Source organism: Protopterus annectens, chromosome 2.part0, assembly GCF_019279795.1.
Source record: "Protopterus annectens isolate FY-2018-M chromosome 2.part0, PAN1.0, whole genome shotgun sequence".
Classification (NCBI taxonomy): Eukaryota; Metazoa; Chordata; order Ceratodontiformes; family Protopteridae; genus Protopterus; species Protopterus annectens.
The window spans coordinates 126,819,671-126,843,865 of record NC_056728.1 but is presented as its reverse complement, the minus strand read 5'-3'; the positions used below and the strand labels follow the sequence as shown (position 1 = coordinate 126,843,865).

The 24,195-nt window shown below is 40.7% G+C and overlaps 1 protein-coding gene across 3 annotated transcripts in view; it reads right to left on the bottom strand.

Moving 5' to 3' along the window:
* ANKRD44 (ankyrin repeat domain 44) overlaps positions 1-24,195 on the bottom strand; it is a 1,254,083-nt gene that overhangs the window by 772,443 nt on the left and 457,445 nt on the right. For all 3 annotated transcript variants that reach the window (XM_044060611.1, XM_044060613.1, XM_044060612.1), the window contains exon 2: positions 1,072-1,155. In XM_044060611.1, the coding sequence (XP_043916546.1) occupies positions 1,072-1,155 (84 nt within the window). The remainder of the gene's footprint in view (positions 1-1,071; positions 1,156-24,195) is intronic.

Below are 24,195 nucleotides of genomic sequence, written 5' to 3'. Positions count from 1 at the left end.
TTTGCTGAAGGGCAAGCTGGAAGGGGCTTCAGGGGCGTAGGCGAGCACTCTTGTTTCTGGAGAGGTGGGCAGAAGAGGGCTAGTGATGTTACACTGCTTGGCAACATTCTAGTGTAGATTAATGGTGCTACAGCTGACAAGGTACATAAGCAGGAAAATGGTTTGTCAAAAACATCTAAAATTGCATTCAGGAGTATATGGCCAACATGAAAGTAGAGAGGCAGACATGAAAGGTAAACCTTGCCCACTTTGTAGTTATCTGTATAATTCCCTGGTGCATTTACCCATTCACTCATGCTAATTATGTCCACAAGCAGGAATTTGATCACTTATCTTGCATTCAGTAAACCACAGTGATTCTGACATACAAAGTCTGTATATATATGACAAATTACATACAGCCCTGTGACCTTTCCTACTCTGACATTTCGTTTTACTTTATTTACACTTTGTTAACCGAGTTAGCTACACTAGGTCAATGGCTTCTTTTCAGGGAAGATCCAATGTGGCATTCATACTGAATAGAGGAAATTTGGCCAGGCCAATGGGGATCTTCCCTTACTCGTTTTTAGATAAGTGCCATAAATTTTTTTACAACTACCTGAGCTATCACCCACTCAGACACATGGGGACTCGATTTAATGTCTTATTTGAAAGACAGAGCTATCTGAAGGACCGAGCACTTTAGGAGTGCTGCACTTTCCCATATACTGCACTATAGTGTCAGTATTAGAAAATGAATGCAACTGCTTGGAGTGGGAAGATAACTCACAACCTTCTGCTGCAAAGGCAAGTGTGCCACCTGTAAACAGCATATGCCCACCCCATGTGCTACTGGCCCCATAGAGTCAATGAATGCAAATCCAATGTCTTACAACAGAATGATCTGATATCAAATGGGCTAAGTCACAAAACACAAAGGTACAGCCCTTCTGCTCAAATTTTAAAAAGTTTTATGAACCTCAAACTTCAATAAGAAAAGCAGTCAGTTTTAAAGAAACTAAACTGATGACAAAACTTGCTCTACTATATTACGTTTAAAAATATATAAAGTCTTCTGCTTCTGCTTACCATAGCGTTGACATCTTCAGTCTTGTAGATCAACACTCTTATTTCCTCTGGATCCCCATTAAATATTGCCTGGACCAGTGGTGGCTAAAATGAAAAGGAAAAGAGAAACAAATTTATTTTTTTCTGATTTTCAACTCATTCTTTTTTCTGCTTCCTTTAAGGATACACAGACGGACTAAACATCACAATATTGGTTAGCAAAGACATTTACTATCCATGAAAATTAAAAATTTAGTGTTCTAGGATGTTATTCTGTGGGTCCAAGTTCAAACATCCTGGTTTCCTGGTTAATAAGGATTACTCATTCAAATAAGATTTCAGCTAGCAAGGATTCTTCCACTTCAAGCTGTTTCTCAGCTGACCCCCCCCCCCCCCCCCCGAGTAAAGCATGCCATTCTGTTTCAATACTAAAATACACAAAAAGAAGGCTCCAAGGACCACAGAGTCCAGACAGCTTGAACCTGCTAATAACCATAACTACCAAGGACATGATGTTTTTCATCCTGCCTTATCCTTGATCTCCTTGTGAATGAAATTAGCACTCAGACTGGGGTTTATTATCATACTTGGCAGCACAGCACATACCTCTCAACTTCTTAGCGCAAGAATTCTGAACAAAGACAAAAATAATGGGAGAACAAAGACAAAAATAATGGGAGAACAATGGCATAAAACAGGGACAGATTTTAAACATTGCTGGTATAAACTTAGCTGCTAGACTAACAGGTTTTGCATCAGCATGATTTTCTGAAGGATACCTGAAGCTGAAGTGTCTGTCATTATTTACCAACTTCAAATAGTCAATGACTTTCCAGAAAGCCATAAATTTTATAAGAAGCAGTCCAAAAATATGAGGAAAAAATCTGGACAGCTGAAGTGCTTTAGTATGTAAACAATATTGCATTACAGACCATGTGTAATGATCGTTTACCTAAGGTTTAGCATGACTCATAAGCCAAGAACTTAAACAGCAAAAAGAAGTATGAATGCATTAGTCATCAAGAATATGTAAACAATAAAAAAAAAAAACTCAACAGTGCCCAATTGCTAGACACTTTTTTACTGGCATAACGTTTTATAGAAAATTCCTGGCAACAAGAAAGCACATTAAGTGCACTGCAATATCTGATGTAAAGGAATGTTGTAGACGAAGTGCTGACAACTTGCTAATGGCCATATGAGTGGCTTTCTACTACAAGTTTTGGCAGCAACTTAAGATCAGGAGTTTAAAAATTCCAGAAATTAGTTTGGCAGAATGACAATCCTAAAACCTGTGAACCTGGGAATGATCCAAAGCTATCAGATGCTCGGTCATGGACGCAGAAACTATTAAAAAAAATTCTAGAAAGATGCTGGCAAAAACATGCAAGGCATCTACAGAAAATAATATAAAGAGCACATGTGAGGTGTATGTACTGAAGTGGGGCAGCAGAATACAGTATGATGGAGGTCTGCAATAAGGAGTGGTCACAGCGTAGCATGAAAGACCAAGTAAACCACTCAATAGTGGGTGTCATCATAAATGACCAGTTGAAATTAGACCACCATGTATAACACATGGTTAAAAAACTGAGCAAAAAACAAGGTACATTAAACACTGTAAAAAAACTCTCACACTGTCAGACAGAAGGTGCATAGCCCCTCACTACTTTCTTACTGCCATCTCTCCACTATGCTGCCCCAATCTTCACTAAACCTCAGGTCTCACGACTGTCCTTACTTGAGGAAAGCAATAATAAAATAGCCAAATTTGCAGTAAATTATAATAATACAATGCACCACTGCCTAGCCCTGAGGGAATTAAACTGGTTAGAACTACCACATCACCTAGTTCATTCTCAGTCCACGACAATAAACAGACTTCTCTCTAAACTAGAAAACTGCCCTTAACAGCTTAATACAAAATTACTCCTCCAACTGAATTTTACATTCTAAAGAAAATCACTAATTACAATAAATAAATCATCTAATACAAATGACTATGCTCAGATAGTGTAGTTAACTATGCGGCCACATTCCGCTACCCCTGAATCCATTCAAAATGCAAACTCAATTAAAACACAACTAAAACTTCACCTATAAAATCGATGGATTTGCTCCTATACATTTCTATGATAAAAACTACTATTATCCCCAGCTTAACATATCATCAAACCATTTCCTTTCTTTTAGAATCCTAGACCCTAACAAGTCTTCACCTATGCCTGAAAAGTTTTACTATCATCTCCCAGCTATATTCATTATTTTGGGATACTGCTCTTTTATACTTTGAATATAAACCTTGTTATAGCCGTATTTACAAAAATGTCTATGAACCTGCTTTGAACCCCACCTCTTAGCTACAATCAGCATTTTCTGCCCTACCTAATTCTTTCACTCAACTCCTTTTATTTGACCTTCTAACTAAATTATTTCCCTTTGAAATTAACTTTACCACCCTGTGTAATTTCAACATTTCTATCCTGGTCCTGATCAGTCTATCTGCCACTACAGATGATCTACTATCGATATGACAAATACATCAATACACCTTGTCAAATGTTCAATGTTTGTTCAGCATCTATTAATGCACAAGACTCTTATACTCTAATTTCATATGAATGTAATCTAATCAACAACTATATGTGCAACTGTTAATGTCAACTACTTAATGTCTGTTCATTTATATTACTCAATGTATGTTTAAAAATGTCTGTACTATGTTGGAACTTTTCTCTCCAGGCCTCCATTGAAAAGGGAGTATACACAGTCAACAAAAACAAAATAAAATTAAATTAAATTTCTTTTAGAGAGGATGGCTTCAGAACACAGCCATCCTTTCAAGTATTTAGCAAAAGGATGGGGTAAACTCATAGGCAAACATACTGAAGCAGGGACAGAGGAATAAAGATAACTCAAATATTTGAGAACCAGTGGTACATAATCCCTATATGGGCCCAGGTTATTAATTATGTACTTACTAGAAAATATTTTCCAGTTGCAGAGTAATGATTTCCCAGGCTTTCTTGCCTCCTTTAGTATCTGCTACACATACTCATGAAAGAGGTGCCTAAAAGATATCAGAATTAAATCACCAATGCAGTCAAGATGTAGTAGTTTGAGACTGTGGTTTATCAATACCCCTGTTTTTGTGTGAGTAGATCCAGTTTGTGAGGAAGTTTGCAGCAACTCTCCCTGGCTAATTCAATAAAAAAGGGAGAACTAATGTTGCCTGGGCCTGAGGAATTACCACAAACATCTTTGAAGAGTCCCTCTAAATCTTGAAAATGACATTCTGTATCAGTGGAAAGGGTGGAAATGAATCTTATCTCTACTTGTAAGGGCTCCTGGAAATTAATCTGGTTAGGACTATACTATGCTCATCTTTCCCACTGCTGTGGTGGCCTTTGTGGCTTGATTACCCATGTCTGCTTTGAAAGGAAACAAAAAGATCTACTGGAGGTACCTCCCCACAACTGTGTCAATCCCAGGGAAACTCACCTGTGTAATTTCCAACACTTCTATCCTGGTCCTGGTCAGCTTGTCTGCCACTACATCTTACTCGGACAGAATGCAAAATGCTACGAGGATCAAGCAGTCGTTAAGAGCTATATCCCAAGCTATCATACCCAGCCAACAAACAGGGAAACACCTGGTGCCCTTTTAATATTTGAATGCAACATCACTGTGGTGTTGTCTGTAATCACATGCAAGGTCCACTGAGACTACAGATAAAAATATATATTATAGCATGGATCCCAGATACAATTCCTTTGAGAATGATGTGCTTTGGCCTATCTGACATGCCGCAGAGGCTGCACCTTTAACCCTCATCAGAAATGCACCTGAAGCAAAATCTGATGCTTTTGTTGGTGCAGATTGTCTTGGGACAAGAGGAAAAAAGGCAGATCTGAATTCTGAATTACGTGCAATCTCCAATCATGCAGTTCTTTCCTAACAAGACTCAAATTTGTTGTGTCCCCATGAACCCTGGAAACCTAATCCTGTATGATGAAGTCAAAGAGGGGTTTTGAAATTGAATGCAACTCCAGATTGGTGAGGAAGGAGACAACTCATGTTTAAGATTCCTGACTTCCAGGAAAAGACTTTACAAAGATAAACAAGTAATCTAAATAAAGACCTATAAGAAAGCCCATAAGTCTGCAAAGGTCTATTTCAAGAGGATACGCACTTTGTGAATACTCTTAACGATGTGGGTGACCAAAAAAGTAATACAAAGAACTGATAATGGGACCCAGACACAGAGAATCTGAGAAAGAAAACATCTGGAACTTGTCTCCTTGCAAGCTCTCTCTTTGTAATCAGAAGCAATCTGAAATAAATGCTTTTGCCTCTGTGGGCATAAGGCACTGGAGTCATTATTCACAGGGATAGCACGTGACTGCAAAAGGAGAAGCTGCGGTCCTGTATCCAAATCAGAGTTAGAGATATAGTGGTAGGAAGGGAGGGGCCAAAAATCCAGATATAGTCATTCCAAAGGACTAGATTGTCCCCTTTTTTGAAAGGATACCTGTGTTTTGTTAATTCTGATTTCCTCCTGCCATCTCCACTTTGAGCCCTGTTTGTCAAAAATAGGCCGGGACTTTTTACATAGTTTTCTGAAGGGAGTAGAGGATCTACTTGATTTAAAATGGAAGACGTGAAAAAGTCTTTTAATCCCTGAACTAATTTCCCTCTCTCATCATACTGGCTGAGAAACCCTAGTGGCAAACGCACTAAACACAACTTCTTTACGTAAAGCAGAGTCCAAATCTCAGATTCATCTGTGAACCTTTAGTTACATACCCAAGCAGATCTCCTTAAGACAGAAGCAGTGGCCGTGGACACAGTATCTGCACAACCCTATACATTACTTAAGACATGTTTAGAAACCTGACCAATACTACAAATAACGGTATTCAGAAATTATGTATCCTCTAAAGCAGATTAGTAGAGTATTGCTTTAAAGTTTCAGCTTGAGAGACATATACTGTAGAGGATTTGACCAGAAAACTCAGGAGTACCTTGGACTTGAACCAGAATCTGGGTGTTGGGAGATGGAGCTGATCAGGAAGACGACCAGTAACACAGTTATGCAATATATAACCTTGCAAGAAAAGGTGGCTGAGAAAGACTAATTTTGCTGAATTTGTTAAACTTGTCGGACTGTAAAGCAGATACTGTACTTTATCCCATTAATGTTTAGGAGGTCACTAAAGGGGGAAAAATTAACAGCAAGTGAACATTTTTGTTACTAGTATTTGTATAAAACATATCACATTATAAACTGCATGTTACATTGTAAAGCACTTTGGTAAAAGTGCAGCCAGGGGTGTTGTGTGTGTGTGGGGTGGGGGGAGTCTTTTCAGTGACTATTGTTAATGTTAAAGAAATTAAAGTAAAGAGCACTTTTTCTTAGTTGTAAGAAATACAGGCTTGACTCTACAACAAGATAAGAAAGGCTGAACAAACTGATCCTGGGCTGCTTGGGTGGGCGATATGAAGAATTAAGATGATAATTTCCATTTCTACAAGGGGGGGTGTCTACATTACTTTCCTTGGCTTAAGCCATAAACAAGTTTTTTTGTAAGCAAATATGCTTGAAATGTAAGACAAAATAATGAAAGGTATGAAAAATACTACATTTTTTTCCATCTACAAAGATATTAGCTTGCTTTTTCCCCCCCATTAGCAAATGCTCTTGGTGGGGGATGAAGTCTGAGCTGAAGGCAGTTGGCCAGGAGAATTCTGTAAAATGCGTTGTGTGTGAAATTTAACAAGATTCCTTCATGCATCTACAAAGCTGCTAGCTGTTTGTTTTTTTCTCTCTCTCATTCCATCCTAACCGCTTTTACATGCAGGCGAGCTGTCTGCAGCTGCACACAATTAATCTTGAGAGTTCTGAGCATTCTCTGCTGTACAATGGTCTTCTTCTTTCAGCTTTGCCATTCAATAACAGCCTGAAGTTACGTAACTGGAAAATAAGAAGTTATGTACTCACCATAACGTTCCATGTGAGTTGTTCATTTTGCCTTCATTCTTTACTGATGGGTTTGGAGCCGATCCATCAGCTCTGGTACGGCTGTATGCAAAGCTCGAGGTCTTCCAGTAGCTCGAGGCCAAGCCCCTATCCCATGATGCACTGTCAATCACCACAGATCTTGTTTGCTGTGTGTACTATAACCATATAAATGAGCTATCCTCCTATGGAAAGGAAGAAGAAATTGAGCAACCAGAATGAGACCAACATCTAGGTCAACTATCAGCCAGGAGGGGGAAGGAGGGAGGGACGCAAGAATGAAGGCGAGATGAACAACTCACATGGAACGTTATGGTGAGTACATAACTTCTTAATGTGAAGTTGTTCAATCTCGCCGTTCATTCTTTACTGATGGGGTAGCATCCCTAGCACCATCAATCTCGAGTGGCTCACGGGAGTACATTCTTCAGAACCATAGACCCAAAAGAAGCCCTGTCCCTGGAAGCCTTATCAACTCTGTAATGCATGATAAAGGTATGAGGTTTAGACCAAGTGGCTGCTGCACAAATGTTATCAAGGGGCAATTTGGCTTGGAACGCAGAGGATGTAGAAACTGCTCTGGCTGAGTGAGCTTTAATCTTGTGTTGCAAAGGCATATTAGCAGCTGAGTACACAAAGATGATACAATCAGATAACCATTTAGACAGAGTTGTTTTAGCCACTGGTCTACCTTTTCTGGCTTCAGAGAATGAAACAAAGAGCTGGTCTGATTTCCTGATATCTTTTGTTCTATCCAAATAAAATCTGAGCTGTCTGCGAACATCAAGTTTGGGCAGCATATACTCCAACTTACTGGAATGATTAGGGAAGAAAACTGGTAACTCAATGACTTGGTTGATATTAGTTTCTGAACAAACTTTGGGCAAAAAAGAGGGATTTGTCCTAAGAGATACTCTGTCAGCATGAAAAATCAAATAAGGAGGGCTGATAGATAAAGCTTGAAGTTCTGACACTCTGTGGACAGAAGTAATAGCTATCAGAAAAATGGTTTTCCACGACAAATATTTAAGGTCGCAAGATGATGCTGGTTCAAACGGGGGAAGGATTATGTGAGACAGCATAAAATTTAGATTCCATGGATAATAAAGAATTTTCACATGAGGTCTCATATGAAATGTTCCCTTGAGAAAGGCCTTGGATAACTTGTGGGACATGATATCTAGTCCGTTAATCCCGAGATGAAAGTTAGATATAGCAGCCAACTGAACCCGAACTGTTGTGGCTGCCACTCCTTTATTAAAAATCATAGTCAAGAACTCTAGTATGGATGTCAAGGGGGCTTGGTAAGGATCAATGTTCTGCTTAGAGGCCCATATGGAAAATCTCTTCCACTTACTAAGATATAACCTTCTAGTGGACGGCTTATGAGAAGACAAAAGGATCTGTTTTGTCTCACTGGAGAAGTTATGAAGCCAGGCTAAGAGGGGAACTGGAGCAGCCAAGCTGTCAGCTTCAATGACTGCAGAGAAGGATGAAGGTCCCTTGATGGACGTGTCAAAAGGTTTGGAACTGGATCCAGAATCCAGGGATCCTCCAAGAGATAATGTTAAAGGAATGGGAACCAAATCTGCCAAGGCCAATGAGGGGCTATAAGAATGATGGTCCTTCCCAGGGATTTTGCTTTCTGTAGAACTTTGGCTATCAATGGGATTGGTGGAAATGCATAAAGAATGCCCGGGGGCCAATTCTGTACGAGTGCATCCCTCTGGGCTTCTCCCAGAGGAGGAATCAGGGCAAATTAGCTTCTGCATTTCATGTTGATGTGGCTGGCAAAAAAGGTTGCAGCAAGGCTGGCCCCATTTGCGGAATATCCTGTCTGCAATTTCTATCTTGAGGGACCACTCGTGCGGCAACAAGATTGCTCTGCTCAGTTTGTCTGCTATCACGTTGGATCTCCCCGGGATATGCGTTGCCAACAGAAAGTGCTGGGAGGAAACAGCCCACTGCCAAACTCTGAGGGCTTCTCGGCAAAGGGGGTAAGATCTGGTTCTCCCCTGCTTGTTCAAGTACCAGACTACTGACATACTGTCTGCCTGAATTTCAATAATTTCTAGGGGAAGCGAGTCCTGGAAGTACTGCAACACTAAAAGTACTGCTCTTATCTCCAGAACACTGATATGCAAGTGTGACTGCTGATCTGTCCATGTGCCTTGGGCAGTCATTCCCTGAAAATACCCCCCCACCCTATCAGAGAAGCGTCCATGGTCACAGTGGCTACTGGAGGGGGTAGAACAAAGGGGCGTCCTATGGTGACATGAAGAGACGTCAACCACCACTGGAGATCTTTCTTGCAAGAGCTCGCAATCAAACTCGTGAGGTCCATGGGAAGTACCTGGTAAGACCATTGAGTGAATAAGAGCCATTGAAGAATCCGCATATACATTCTTGCTAATGGTATGGCTAGGATTGCAGCAGCCTTCAAACCCAATATTTTCAGAACTTCTGAAGCTGGTGCTCTGTCTTTCGATACCAATGTGCTGACATGCTAATGAAGAAGGAAGACTCTTTCGATTGGTAGCCTTAGAGTGGTGGTTGAGGTGTCTAGCCCGATAAAAATCATATGCTGTGATGGCGACAAGGCAGACTTTTCTGAGCTGACTGTAATGCCTAAATGATTGCAGAGTGACAGTGTGTACTCCCTTGCCTAAATCAGTTGATGCCTGGTGGTGGTGATACAGAGCCAATCATCTAGGTACGGAAACACCTGGAATCCTAAACGCCTCAGATGAGCCGTGACCATTGCCATACACTCTGGGGGCTGTAGTAAGACCAAAGGGCAGGGCTCAAAACTGATAATGATTGGCTCCCAGCTGGAAACGCAGGTGATCTCTGGATGGCCTGGCCATCTTTATGTGGCAATATGCATCCTTGAGCTCTATCGAGCACATCCAACTGTCTTTCCCTAAGAAGGGAAGTATAGACTGGAGTGTGACCATCAAGAACTTCTCTTTCTTTACATATTGGTTGAGTCTGCTGAGGTCCAAAATGGGTCTCCAGTCCTGTTTTCTTTGGAACCAAAAAGAACCTTGAGTAAGTTCCGGATCCTGTTTGGTCTGCTGGGACTGGCTGGATAACTCTTTTTTGTAGCAACTTGTGGACCTCTATATTTGCTTGTTCCCTGTAACTGGGTGGAACATCCGGGATTCTCCTTATGGACGGGGGCGTGTGGTGAATGATATGAAGTACCCTCTGGAAATGATACTTTGTATCCAGCTGTCTTTTGTTATTTCTTGCCATGCGTCTGGATAACAAAGATGGCCTCCTTTCATGAGTGCTGGTAGGATTGACCAGAGAAGTGACCTCTGTCACCCTGATGTTGCGGACCCCTTCTGCCACGAGGGAGGGGTCTTCCACTATTACCTCCTCCTCTGCCCCTGGAGGGGGCGGTTCACCACGTGTGCCCTGAAAGGCTCCTTGGGCTTTCCGGAACCACATTTTTCCTCCCCTTTGGCCTTTGGGATACGGTTGGGTAGGGGTGGAAAAACAGACTGACGGCAGACGGACTCTTTCCCTCCTGTTCACACCTGGTCAGAGTTTCATTCACTTTAGGCTCAAAAAGGGATGAGCCATCAAAAGGGGTGTTTATGAAGGATGACTTAAAGGGTTCTGGGAAGGAACACAAGTGCATCTAGGAATGTCTTCTAAGAGCGATTCCTGTACCCGCTGCCCTACTCATCCCATCAGCTGCATAGGATACAAGATGCATGGATGAGTTGAAAATACAGTTTAGGGCAGCAAGCTGGGCAGCAACTTTGTCAGAGGCCCCTGCAGCTACTATACCCTGAAGAGCATCTCCCATCTCCTTAAGGAGATCTTTTTGTAACCTAGTGAAATGGGTTAAGTAGTTCAGTGAGAGGAGAGCAAAAGTCGCTGAACTAAACATACGTTTCCCATATCTATCCATGATCCTAGACTCTCTATTAGGAGGATGGAAAGTCGAGGAAGTCTCAGACATTTCCTTTTTGGTGGCTGCCACCACCACCATGGCATCAAGAGGGACTTCTTTGGACAAGAAGGTTCTATCTGGAGGAGCTAATATGAACTTATTAGGCCTCTTAGGAACAGGCTCCATAGACTCCAGTGACTCCCATGCCCTCCGAGATACCAAATGCATGAGGTCATCGAAGGGTGGAGACACCCAAGAGGTGGAAGGTTGAGACCCAAAAGCCTTCAGGAGAACGAACTCATCCTCAGTAGGGCATTTGGACTGCCAGTCATCCCTCTGCCTAAAGATCTCAAGCATCTCAGCAAAGGAGATATCCTCAGAGGGGAACCCTTCTGACTCATCCAAGTCAGTGTCAGATGTTAAAGACTCCTGTGGGGAATCCAACTGTCTCCTCTTGCACAACCTCCTCCTGGGAACCTCCTCAGTGGGAGCCTCTGGGGAGGTCTTGGAATAGAAGGGGGCACCCTGTGGGGCTACATGAGACTCTGGGTCTCTAAACCTAGCCTGGACGATGGAAGCAGAAGCAGACACAGGCGCTTTAGGGGATGAGGAAGCATGGCCTGAAGTTGAGGATGTCTTGGGGGACAAAGCTCTCCTCATGGCCTCGAAGGCACCTCGGCTCCGATGGGAAGGAACTGACGGATCCGAGGGAAGCATCAAACCCTCCCACACCGAAGCCATGGGCTCTGAGCCAGAGGTAGGAGCTGAGCTCATCCGAGCCGAAGCCCCGAGAGGAAGAGTCGACACCAACAAGTCAGTCCGACTATCCTCCCGGATCCGACTAGAGAGTGTTGGCTCCTAGAGTCCCCGGTTGGCACCGAGGATGTCAGAGTGGATGGAGCCAAAGACACAGGAGCAGGTCTCGGCTCTAAAGGCTCCATGATCAACAGGTCTACTTTCTCTGGCTCCGAAAGGCCGGTATGGCTCGAAGGAGGAGTAGTCACAGCAGGAATAGTGGTCTTCGGCTCCGAAACCACTTGGGTCGGAGCTAACAACAATTTAACAAGGCCTGGTGCCTGTAAAAGCTTCTGCACCAATCAATCCATATCCAAATCTGACAGGCTGACAGATGACCTAGATGAATGCACCGATGGTGCCAACTGAAGCAATGGTGACTGAGGCACTTCGGATACTGGCTCCAAAACTGTGGGCCAGTTCCGAAAAGAATGGACAGTCGGCTCCGAGGTCTGTGGAGCCAATGTTGCAGAATCTTCCGATTTTTTGGATTTCTTGGCATGCTTACAGTCCTTAGATTCCACAGAAGATCTACAGGACTTGGAAGATTTGCTGGCCACATCCTGGTCACTCAATGCCTCTTAAAAGGAGTGCTTCAACAAGCTCCTGTCCATCAATTTCCTCTTCCTCTCTAACAAAAAGAAAAGGAATGACATTTGGCACAAGACTCCTGTAAATGGACAGTTCCTAAACAATAAGCGCATGTTACATGTCCATCCGTAACAGACATTTTTTGGTTGCAGTCTGGACACTTTTTAAAGCCAGACTTTGGGTGCTTGTCTTTGTCATCCGCCATAATACTGCTACATAAACACACAAAGCAAATAATAAACAATTTTCTAGGCTCTAACAACACACACACTACCAAGCCTATGAAAAAGGTATCTCAAAATATTAATAAAGCTATTAGGCTCTAAAAACACACACGCACACACACACGCACACACACGCACACACACACACACACACACACACACACACACACACACACACACTAGAAACGAGCCTGATAAAAAAATTTTAACAATTAGCAAAAAGCTGTATAAAGCCACTAAATATCTAAACACACGGGTAGGGGATCCTCAAGGAAGCTATAAAAGCTAACTGCCTAACTATCTAACTTATCTGTGAAAGTTTAGAAAAAATGTTACTTAAGCAACTGCTAAATATGAAATTTTAAGTTGCTACTGGCCCGAGTTTGAACTGGAACCTTTGATCTGATGTCACGGCAAACAAGATCTGAGGTGATTTACAGTGCATCATGGGATAGGGGCTTGGCCTCGAGCTACTGGAAGACCTCGAGCTTTGCATACGGCCGTACCGGAGCCGATGGATCGGCTCTGAATCCATCAGTAAAGCATGAACAGCGAGATTGACCAACTTCACATCAGATGTTAAACTCTCCTGCAGCCTTAATACTTTAATGCATTTAACACGTTCACAATTTAGTTTTAAAGGTAGCCAGTGCACTTCTTCCTTACTGATAAAAGTTAAGGTGTCTGAAAGCATGCAAGGTGTTTTTCACATCTGGGTGGAGAACAGAGATATGAAAAAAATTCAGCAATCAGGGTAGGTGGGAATATGGGCTGTAACATGCACTTTAGCATGGATAACCTTAATTTTAGAATAAGTAACGCCTCTGAGTGCAGATGTTGATTTGAGGCAATTGTTCCTATTTGACATAGGATTTGTATCAAGCAAATGGTGAACAGCTATGGCCATTCCCCTGCATATGGGAAGACCTTGCACAGACCCAGGCAATTACAAACCCTTAAGACTGAGTAGCCTCATATGCAAAGCAATGGAAAGACTTATGGTAATCAGTAAGGACACAGGGAACCTCCAAACACTGGACCCATTTCAGTCTGGATTCAAACGCAGGTCATGTTTACACAACCTGGTGGATTTTTTTTTTTTTAAAAGATCACCAAAGCAATGGATGAAGGCAAATTGTACACTGCATACTCTGACCTAGCCAAAGCTTTTGACACAATTCCTCACTCAGGCATAGTAGAAAAACTGAATAAACTGAGAATATACCCCTATGTCACCATCTGGATTGCCAAACGGCTCACAAATAGGATGCAGGAAATCAAAACAGAAGACTTTACCTCTACAGAGAGACCAGCTACCAGTGGGGTCCTCCAGGGTTCTGTGCTGGGGCCTCTCCTGTTTGGCATCTACTTTTATGAAGCAAAATCCATTACCAAAGGGCTCTGGCTGATTAAGTCTGCAGATGACTGCAAGTTAGGACCAGTCACCGACTCCCCAAATGACTTGGCCATACTGCAAGAAGGTTTGTACCAAATAATTACCTTGTGCCAAAATCATGGACTGAAACTAAATGGCAAAAAATGCATTACTGTATCCTTTGGCAAGTCACCTACCCAACTGAACTACCACAATGACAATATACCTCTAAGAGTTGACCCAGTTGTTGCAGATATGGGAACATATGTAGACAGTGACATAAGTTTTGATCAACATGTGTCCATTGTCATAAGAAAGCCTTTCTGTATTGCTCAGCTTATAAACAAAGGGTATTGTGTCCAGATCCAGGGATGGCAATGTCCCCCCTTTACTCAGTGCTCATTATGCCAGTTACCGAGTATAATGTCTCCTTTGGCATGTATCTATCCAGACACATGCAATATATGGAATGCCCATAGAGATATCTTTCTAAAAGGATACAAGGCCTACACAACGTGTCAAACATGGACCAACTCAAAGCCCTGTCACTATATTCAGTATCTTACAGACTGCTAACAGGTGCCTTGTGACTGGCATCCAAGAAATCATCCAACACAGTACTGAGATATACTGCACATCAGCAAGTCAAATTGCACCAGAAATGCTTGGTATAGCGATCGAAACCTCTTCTGCAGAAACAGAATGGTTTGGAGGGGCAGGTATATCTCATAGAGGATACCACTGCTCTGGAACAGACTCCCCATCTACATAAAACAAAGTTAATCCTTGTCCATATTCAAGTGCAACTTGGATCTATGGATGGAAAACAGAAAACTTACCTCAGGACTGTCCTCCAATACTACTAATGGACAAGACAACTAATAAATCCTTTATTCCATGCATGGGTCCCCTCAAATTATCTATGGTATGATCCTTGCTATGCCAATCTCTAACCAAATGTAATAGGTTAATTCAAGGATAAAAAATGGAAATTGGCTAGGCTTAGAATGATCCACAAGGGCAGCTAACCAAGTACTTCCCTATGAACTTGTGGAGGGATAAACTTCAGTTACTGAAAATGTTAAAGGGGAAGGCAGGTTATGAATTTTTGAGGGTTTTCATTATTAAAGCAAAGAGAGAAAAAAAGTGTATAAATGATCAGCTTGCCAAACATCAGTGTGGCCATTTAAGACAAAAGTTGGACAGACACATTCAAAAAATTACATGAGTAGTAAGTGGGATCAATAGCTTTAATCATAATGGCTACTCTATCCATAACATCACAGAATATTCCTATAAGGCCATTTGCAGGCAAAAAAAGAAAGAGTCCTGAATTATATTAAGAAATGTAAACTGCAAATAGCAATGCTGCAAAAGATACAACTGGAAAGAAATAAGCTTGTGTATTTGGCTAAGAAAGGATTTCAGGATGTGTATTCAGTAGAATATTAGGGACAAAGGGAAATGACAATAATGACTACTAGAGGGTCTCCGATAATGAGTGAATAGAAGAAAAAATGACAATATTGGTAGAGTTGGGGTAATAAATGGCTATTGGCAAGGGAGGAGGATTACACTGGCTTGTATTTATATTCCAGTAAAGACTGCTACTATAAAACTTATGATTTTTGGAGAAATAATCAGCTTTCAGCTGGGAATATTACTTACAGGTGGGGACTGGAACTTGACTTGTAACAGTAATGATGTACCTGGGGATCCTACTAGGGAAAATATAATAAAACAGGATAGATTTCTAAACAAAGTTAAGAAAATGTGGTATGGAGACATGAATTCAGTAGTAGGAACTCTTGGTAGAATTTACGTACAATTCCCCAAGGTACAGTAACTGGGCTAGACTAGACAGAAGTCATATTTCAAAGCAGCGTGTGCATTTAATTGAAAGCTTTGACACACACATTCAGTAACTAGTTCAGACCATGCACAAATAAACTAAGATAAAAATGCAAGATAAGGAAATGGAAATGCAACACTGGTGCCTTCGCATCTACCTGTTAAAAACAGTGGAATTTAAGGAATGGGTAGTGGAAATTACTCAAGTGTTAATAGGGAGGGTAGAAATTTCTTTATAAGGGAAAGTTAGTAAGTGGGATAAGATGAAAACCGAATTTAAAAATAGGGTAGAAATAAAGAGAAAGAGCTATGGTTTAGGAATTATTTAGAGGGGCTGACAAAAAGTTAAAGTACTGCAGAATAAGGGGAATCTCACAAAAAAAGAATAGGAGCAACTGCAGAGTGCTAAATAGAAATTAAAGGGATATTTTTGATAATGTGCATGAATTTGGAAAGATTGCTGTGAAGCAACTGTTTGGCGGTCACGATGGTGCAGCGGTTAGCGTTGTCGCCTCACAGCAAGAGGTTCTCTGGTTCGATCCTCGGATGGGGTGCCTTCTGTGTGGAGTCTGTACGTCCTCCCTGTGGTTGCGTGGCTTTCCTCCGGGTGCTCCGGTTTCCTCCCACATCCCAAAGACATGCTGTAGGTGGATTGGACTCTCTAAATTGGCCCTAGGTGTGAGTGTGTGCATGTGTGTGCCTTCTGTGGAAGGTTGGGCGCCGGGCTGGCAACTCAACACCGTAAAACTCCACTGCCAATCATGAGCAGACAGATGATCCACTGTGGTGACCCCTAACCAGGAAAAAGCCGAAAGAAGAAGAAGAAGAAGCTGTGAAGCAACTGTTTGATTACAACTGTGTGCAAAAAACTTTCTGCACAACTTAGGCAACAGAAAACAGAAAGGGTTCTCACTACATTTGGGCAGCCTATGACAAGAAAAATCAGTCAGAGACCCTACAGTGTTATTACAGATATTTACAAACTGTCCCAAGGTTAGAGGAAGATGGTGCTCAACAACTAATAGTCAAAATTGCAGGGCATTAGATAAAAATGGTCATGTACAATTAATCTGCAGGTACGTCTACAGGAATAGCTGCTACTCCCATGGAAGTCTGAAAGTTAGGTGGGAAGAAAGTGTTAAAGATATGGAAGATGTTTAATAGTATTTGAAAAGGAAGGGAAACAATCATCTTGGAAGAAAGCTGTGGTGGCAAAATTACCCAAAGAGGGTGAAGACTCACCACACCCAGTTTCATACAGGCCCATTCAATTTTAAATTGTGATTATAAAATACTTAGGTCTATAATAAATGAAAGAATAACAAATACATTGTCAAAATTGATAGATATGGATCAATGTGGTTTTGTGGAGGGAAGGCACACATTTGACAACATAAATAGAACAATGATGATCGAGAGGGAGCCAGAATGTAAAAAAATACTGCTGTTGTTGTTGGGTCTTGATACCGAGAAAGCATTTGACAAAGTAAGCTTGGACTTTATGAGTAGGGCAATGGAAGCATTTGCACTCCCTGATACAATAATAAGGTTAATTAGGAGGATCTACTTGCACTATATTTACAGCCACTGGCAAAGAAAATAAAAAAAAAAAACTTGGTTTTATTTGTAAACAATATTATTTTGTATCTGATAAAACCAAAAAAGGACACCTCAGTGTTGTGCAACACTGAGACACTTTCAAGTAATTTTGGATAAAATAATAATGAAGTTAAAACAAAAGTTATAGCTATAAACTATTTACCTACACATGAATTGGTTCAGCAATAACCATACTTATGGGGACACAATGAAATTAAGTATTTATCAGTATGGATTAATAAGGCTTCTGTTATGGCAGTTAAGGATATGTGGGAAGAGACTAAATAAAAGATAATACAAAAACTGAGAAACTGGAGGCTCTTGTTTATGGAAATGGATACCAAGATACAGTGAAAATATTAAATAGTCCCTTTAGTTTTAAATACAGGTCAGGCATATTTTTATCAATCAGAGAAGTTGTGGTCTGTAATTAATAGAGTTGAAGGATTTTATCTGGGAGGGGAAAAGGACAAGGGTCAGGTGGTTTAGGATTATCTGATTTGAATGGATATTTTACAGCTACACAGTTAAGGCTCATATACATTACACAAGCAGAAATATATTATTCAAAGTGATAAAAGAATGATGATGAAGCAGGGGGAAATTCAAGAAAAAACAATATGGGGATTTTAAATGCAGCTCCTTAAGGAGAATAATAGCCGACATATAGTATATTATGCTCAAAGTAGCAGAAAGCATTTTAAGACCCAAGACAACACAAGACAGTAGAAAAAAAATTGCCAATAGGAATGATATCAGAGTATAGACAAAGAGAAAGGGATGGAGGGATTGTAAGTGAAAGACCTGCTTTGGTTGAGTTTTCAGTTGAGCCTAGAACACAAGCTGCTGTTAAAAAAAGGGATAGATAGTAGGGCATATAAAATATTGCACAATAACTATAGTAATCAAAGTAGATTAGAAAAGGTTGGGAGAGAGTTTGGATAAGCAACTCGCAAGGAAACAATGAAAGGACATGCGTATGGCTCCCAAATATGCAACAAAGTCAAGAAAATTTAGAGGTTTTATTTAGAACGGTTTGCACAGGTATTTTTGTAACACAAGCAAACTCCAAAGAATTTTTCTTCATGTAGGTGGCAAATAATAGAGGTGTGATGGGGAAGAAAAAGAGGTAACTGGAAGCTTATGTTTTATGAATGTAATGAGTTGGCAGACTTAAAAATTCCCTGCAGTGTGTTCTGTCAGAAATACTGAGGAAGCAAATGGCTGTAACTAAGGAAATTATTATTTTATGCTGGGACACAGTATCTGAATTGACTAGACATATTAAGACCTTATTACGTTTAATTCTATTGGCTGGCAGAAAAGCAATTACTTGAAAATGGAAATACAAACCAACTCTAAAGTACTGCCAATTGAAAGAGAAAATAACTGAATGTGGGATCACTAGAAATGGGAAGGAGCAAAATGCATTAAAATAAATGGAATTTGTGGGAACAACATATGAAGATTAATAGTCAGTAGGAGGAGTAAAGTTTAAACTAAGACAGTAAACGAGCAATTTAAGGTAATGTTGGACTGAATGAGACTTGTCATAGAGAGAGAAAACTTTTATGTAATGTACAACGCATGCAATTGAAAACATGTTAATATGGTTTGTATGCCTATTATCTTGGGTGATAATTTAATAAAGGTACTTAATAAAGATTGGAAGTACTAGATGCCAGTCTTGAAAAGTAAGAGATTTCCGCTAAAGAGTGTGTCTGTTTTCAAAAGATTTTCACAACCTGAGTGTCTTCTATGATCTTTTTTCCAAAGGGAAAGAGTGACAAAGTTTGTTTGGAAGGTTGGGGGGGGGGGGGTTGATGTGGAGAGGTTATGGGAGGGAGTATAGCTGGAAACTAGACAGTTTACGTTGGAAGGGAACCTTTGCTCCCTTGAAAGAGGTCCTGGAAGAAGTATCTACCATGCTGTATGCACAATCAATAGAATGGAGTACAACTTGACAGGGTATAAGAAATCTTATTTTGCACTGTAGTTTTAGAGTCACCATCAGGGATAAAAGGCGCACGTTTATACATATTGTCAGAAATAGATAAAAGGTACCTTATTCATGTGTACATGTCTCTCTCTGACAATTAACAGCAAGAAAACTAAAGTAGAAGGTATACGTACATTCCCAAGTACATATCCATAGCTTTACTATCCCTGTCATTTGGGGGAGCATTGGGGAGATATGAAAAGCTTTGTAGGTTTGTCAGAATCTGTGGAGACAATTGCAGGGCCAAAAAATGGGATTTTTGTACAGGTACTTGTTCTAGTCAGGGACTTTGCAGTACTTCTGTCAGGCTTTTCTAATATAGGTGGTTGTGACTCAGGAGAAGCTGAAAGGAAGCAATTGTCTAAAGCTTCAAGAACAGAAAGGACAGGAAAAGGCTTGGAGACTTCCATATATAGGAGATTTTAATACCTCTTTTGGGATTCGGACAGCTGGTTACCCTCCTATTTGAAATGCTGCATTATCTGCATTGTTTCTCTATTGGAAAGCTCCTCCTAATGACAGTCAGAGAACACGATGTCATGAGGATCGGATTCACATCTCAAAGGGAAATTAATCCGAGAAGAATAATTCAAAAGGTCTTATATGGGTTCAGAGGATGAATCTTCCCCAGAAGATGTATCCCTTTTTCTTTTATAGGAAAATAAACTGAGTGGAAACAAAAAAACAGAGGTGGGTTTAAAAGGCATAAAGGCTTTGAACAACCTCCTGAGAAAAATCCATGCATTCTTGTTGAGGATCTCTGGATACAAGAGGGGCTGGAGAAGAAAGATGTTTAATTTTTTTTTCTTTTAAGGGATGTACATAAGAAGTGCCCAACCACAGTCATACCTGCAAAAAAACAAAAAACAAAAAAAAACAGGACATCCCCATGTACTAAAATATTTGATGAATGCAGTCTAATGTTTCTGACATTACACACTTAGATTTCCCTAGGCCATAGCAGTCATCTGGTCAGAGATGAAGTGCCTGGTAAACTGTTTGTGTTAGCTTTTGGCCAGGTTGTGGCAGAGGAAACAGGCCAAGAGGATGGACATTTCATGGGCTTCACTACCACCTCAATGGTACGTCAGACTGCAACCTGGAGAATGAAACAAAGGTAGTGATGTATTCCCTCTTCTTCTTGGCTTTCTTTTTTGGCTCTGATGGGAAATTGGACATGGGAATTTCTGAAGACAGTCACTCACGATAGGGCTTTCAGATATTTGTTCTCAAAGTAAATATTCAGAGAAGAAAGGTTAGGACAAAGGCCTGACATACACAGCAGTCCCTATCATTATGATCTGTCCCTAGGCAGAAAAGAAGCTGGGAATGCTGGTCTGCCTTTGTATGGACTCTACCTGCCACATAGAAATTGCCTATCTTTCAGGACATAATTCCGATATAAAAATATGAAAAGAGGAGGAAGGACCCTCAAAATAGGGTACTTCACTTTCTATTTTAGTGCAAACTGGAGCCTTTGGAGCAACTGATAGACTGCCCCAAGACATCTATTGCTAGGACTGGGACTGGTGGAAAGCAAGTTCTGAGTAATTCATGCTCGTACATCCCTTACATACAAGCCTGTAGACCTCATGCCAAGTACAAAACTGGACATATGGAATCTGAGGTAGGAGCACATATGTTTAGCATACTGGCTTTATGATGTCTTTGGCAGGATCCATTCTACTTGTCAGTATTATTGCAAAAGTGATCTAATGATGATCAATGGTGCAATCCAGAATGCTGGCATACAAATGCTAAGTTTTACAACATGCCATAACCAACTGAAGAGAAACACTAAGACTGGAAAAAGGCAAATCACCCACACTGTTTCAAGGGTTGTGCCAAAGAGACACTGTTAATGGAGGAAATCATACCTAAAGAAGACATGTCAACCAGTAGAGAAATGTTTAACAAATGGAAGGCCCACAGCCAGTTACTAACCGAAAGGAGTGTGGGGAAAAAAATACCAGATATGTAGGACAGTACAACAAAAGTGATTTTCACCACCACCTTTCATGCACAGCAAACTTCAAAGATGATTAATGCCATTTCTGGGTGATGATGACTTGTCAATTTTGCACTGCAAGACTGATGACAGACAAGACCTTTGATCACAAAAGGATGAATGAACAAAGACTCCCTAACAGGTCTAAACAGATCGCTCTTCCAAGCCTAAAGAATGAATAGATGTACAATACTGAGCACATGAGAAAATTCACTCAAGAGGTTAAATTTACAAGGTCAATCATCAGGCTCCATAAAATAACGAGACAAGGCCCTGACTATAGCAAAGTCTACCTTGGTTTAAATAGATACCCAGAAGCTGGAAGTGTTGGCTGTGGAAGAAAATCCTGCTAAGGGAGAAAGAGGACTAAAAGTGGAACCAGCTTACATCTACCAGGCACAAGGATGTAACAGTATGTATTGTGAAGCACAGGTGCATACAATTTTCAGTAGAGACTTGAGATGGACAGAAGCATCTGTCTATAAGGACAGTCGACCTATGGGGATAGCATCACTTATAGAATAGGTGACTCAGTCAGTACACCTCTTCCTGGGACATTCCAGACATGCATAGTGAAACACCATAGTTTAAAAAAAAAAAAACTGTTTACAGCTACCTGAATTACAGCCGCAAACAGATGAAGACAGATATTGCTGATCTCTCCTACACCAAGGATGAAGTCACAGTACAAACAACTGATTATTGACTTCAGTAACTGGCTTAGTTTCTGATGCCTTTCCAGAGGAAATCAATATTTGTCAGCATGGGAGGACATGGTTAGGAAACCACAATGCTCTGCAAAGGATGGTCTGCACCAGTCTTCCATAGGCTTCCTAATACTGGCTAAAACCTTATCACCCCCCTTAAAACCTTTTTTAAGCAATGCCAAATAGAAAAATCTACTGACATAACAAATAAAGCCAAAAAAAACCTAAAGGTGTTACTGCTCAATGCAAGGAGCAAAGACAAGTAACTCCAAACATTACAGGCTCTCCTCACTCTGAAGAATACAGACATTTGCATCATGGCAGACATGGTTTAAATATTCAGAAATTACTCTGACAATGCAAGGCTTCAGTGCCTTATGCAAAGTTAATCCATCAGCTGCACAGACAGGGAATAAAGGTGGAGGAGTCGCAATCTATACTACTAACAAGCACAACTCTACATTGGTTAAACAGGACTATGCCCTGGAATTTATTCAGAAGCAGATCACCAAAGATAAAGTCCCATACCATATCCTAGCAGCTATATGTCACCATCTATGTCCCTAGAATTCTACAACTCATACCAAGACCTATCAGATACATTGAACATTGCACCTAATACCCTGTGCATGGGAGAATGACTATCCCTCTACAGACTGGGAAACATACTCGCAGGAACAATGATTCCTGACTAACATAAATACCCTTTGGATTTATTCATAGAGACCTTGCAAAGGTATGACCTTGTACAGAGGCTGCTGTACCTGCTAGATTTAAGCCCAAAACAAACCACACTAGAGGAATTCTAGCCTTAATAGGGTATATAACAAAATCAAAAGCAAAAAAGTCATAGCTAAAATCTAGATGAGCAACTCCTATAACGATACTAGCTCTCTAATTAAACAAAAGAGGAAATGAAGAGGTCTAATCAAGCCCGAAACCCATAAAATGCCTACTAGCATACACAAAAACAATTAACAGGGACAGGTCCTGGCGGTGTTCACTATGGCCAAAAACAACCTCAATGGGCCCCAACAATTGTTTGGGATGCCTCCTAAATAGCTTGAAACATGACCCATCTAGACTACTTGAGTCACTTTTCAACTACAGCCTCAAAATAGGCTTTACACCACAAGACTGGAAAACTTCAACTATCCCACTTCACAGGGGTAAACCATCAGCCAAGCCCTGATAACTACACACATATTAGTTTGAAAAGTCTAATATGCAAAGCCATGGAATGAATTATCATGGAAATGATCAGCAAAGGTATAGGTAATCTTCAGACACTGAACCCAACCCATTTTGGCTTTGTCAAGGGAAGGTCATGCCTACTAAACCTGGTAAACTTCTTTGAGAGGGTCACCAAAGCAATGGATAAGGGAAAATGGTGCATACTGTCTACCTGGACCAGACTGTGTCTGATACAATACTTCACTCTGGTATAATTGACAGCTTCACCAAACTGGGCATAAACCCCTATATAACTCACTGGATTACCAGCTGGCTCACTGACAGGACCCAGGAAGTCAGGATTGGTGATGTACCCTCCACTAAGGGAACAAATCACTAATGTGGTACTTCAGGGCTCCATGCTGGTGCCGATCCTAATTATCATCTACTTCTCAAAATAAAAACTAATGTTTTGGTAATGGCGTCTTTTCATTGAGACTGAAGGAACACTGTAGAGATGTTACGAACAAAAATCTGGGCAGCCATTCAACTGATCATTTTATGAAGTGTCAGAATAGTTCTTATGACAATATTAAGATTGGAGTGGTGCATCAATATATAAATTCAGAATGCATTGTGAATGAGAGTGGAAGTGTTTTGAGATTTAAAGAAATATATTTTATTACAAAATGTAATACTTTTCTTCCTTCTGGTTTAAATAAGGAACTAAAATGGAATGCAGTGATTATGCAATTAAAATGACTTTTATTGGCCATTTTAATGTGGGGGTGGAACTTTTCGGTTTAAATGCACTAAATCTGTTTATGTATCACTTCTTTCAAGGCTGCAAAGCCAAGGTGCTAGAAGGTCATTAAAACTCTAAGGTATTTATGCATG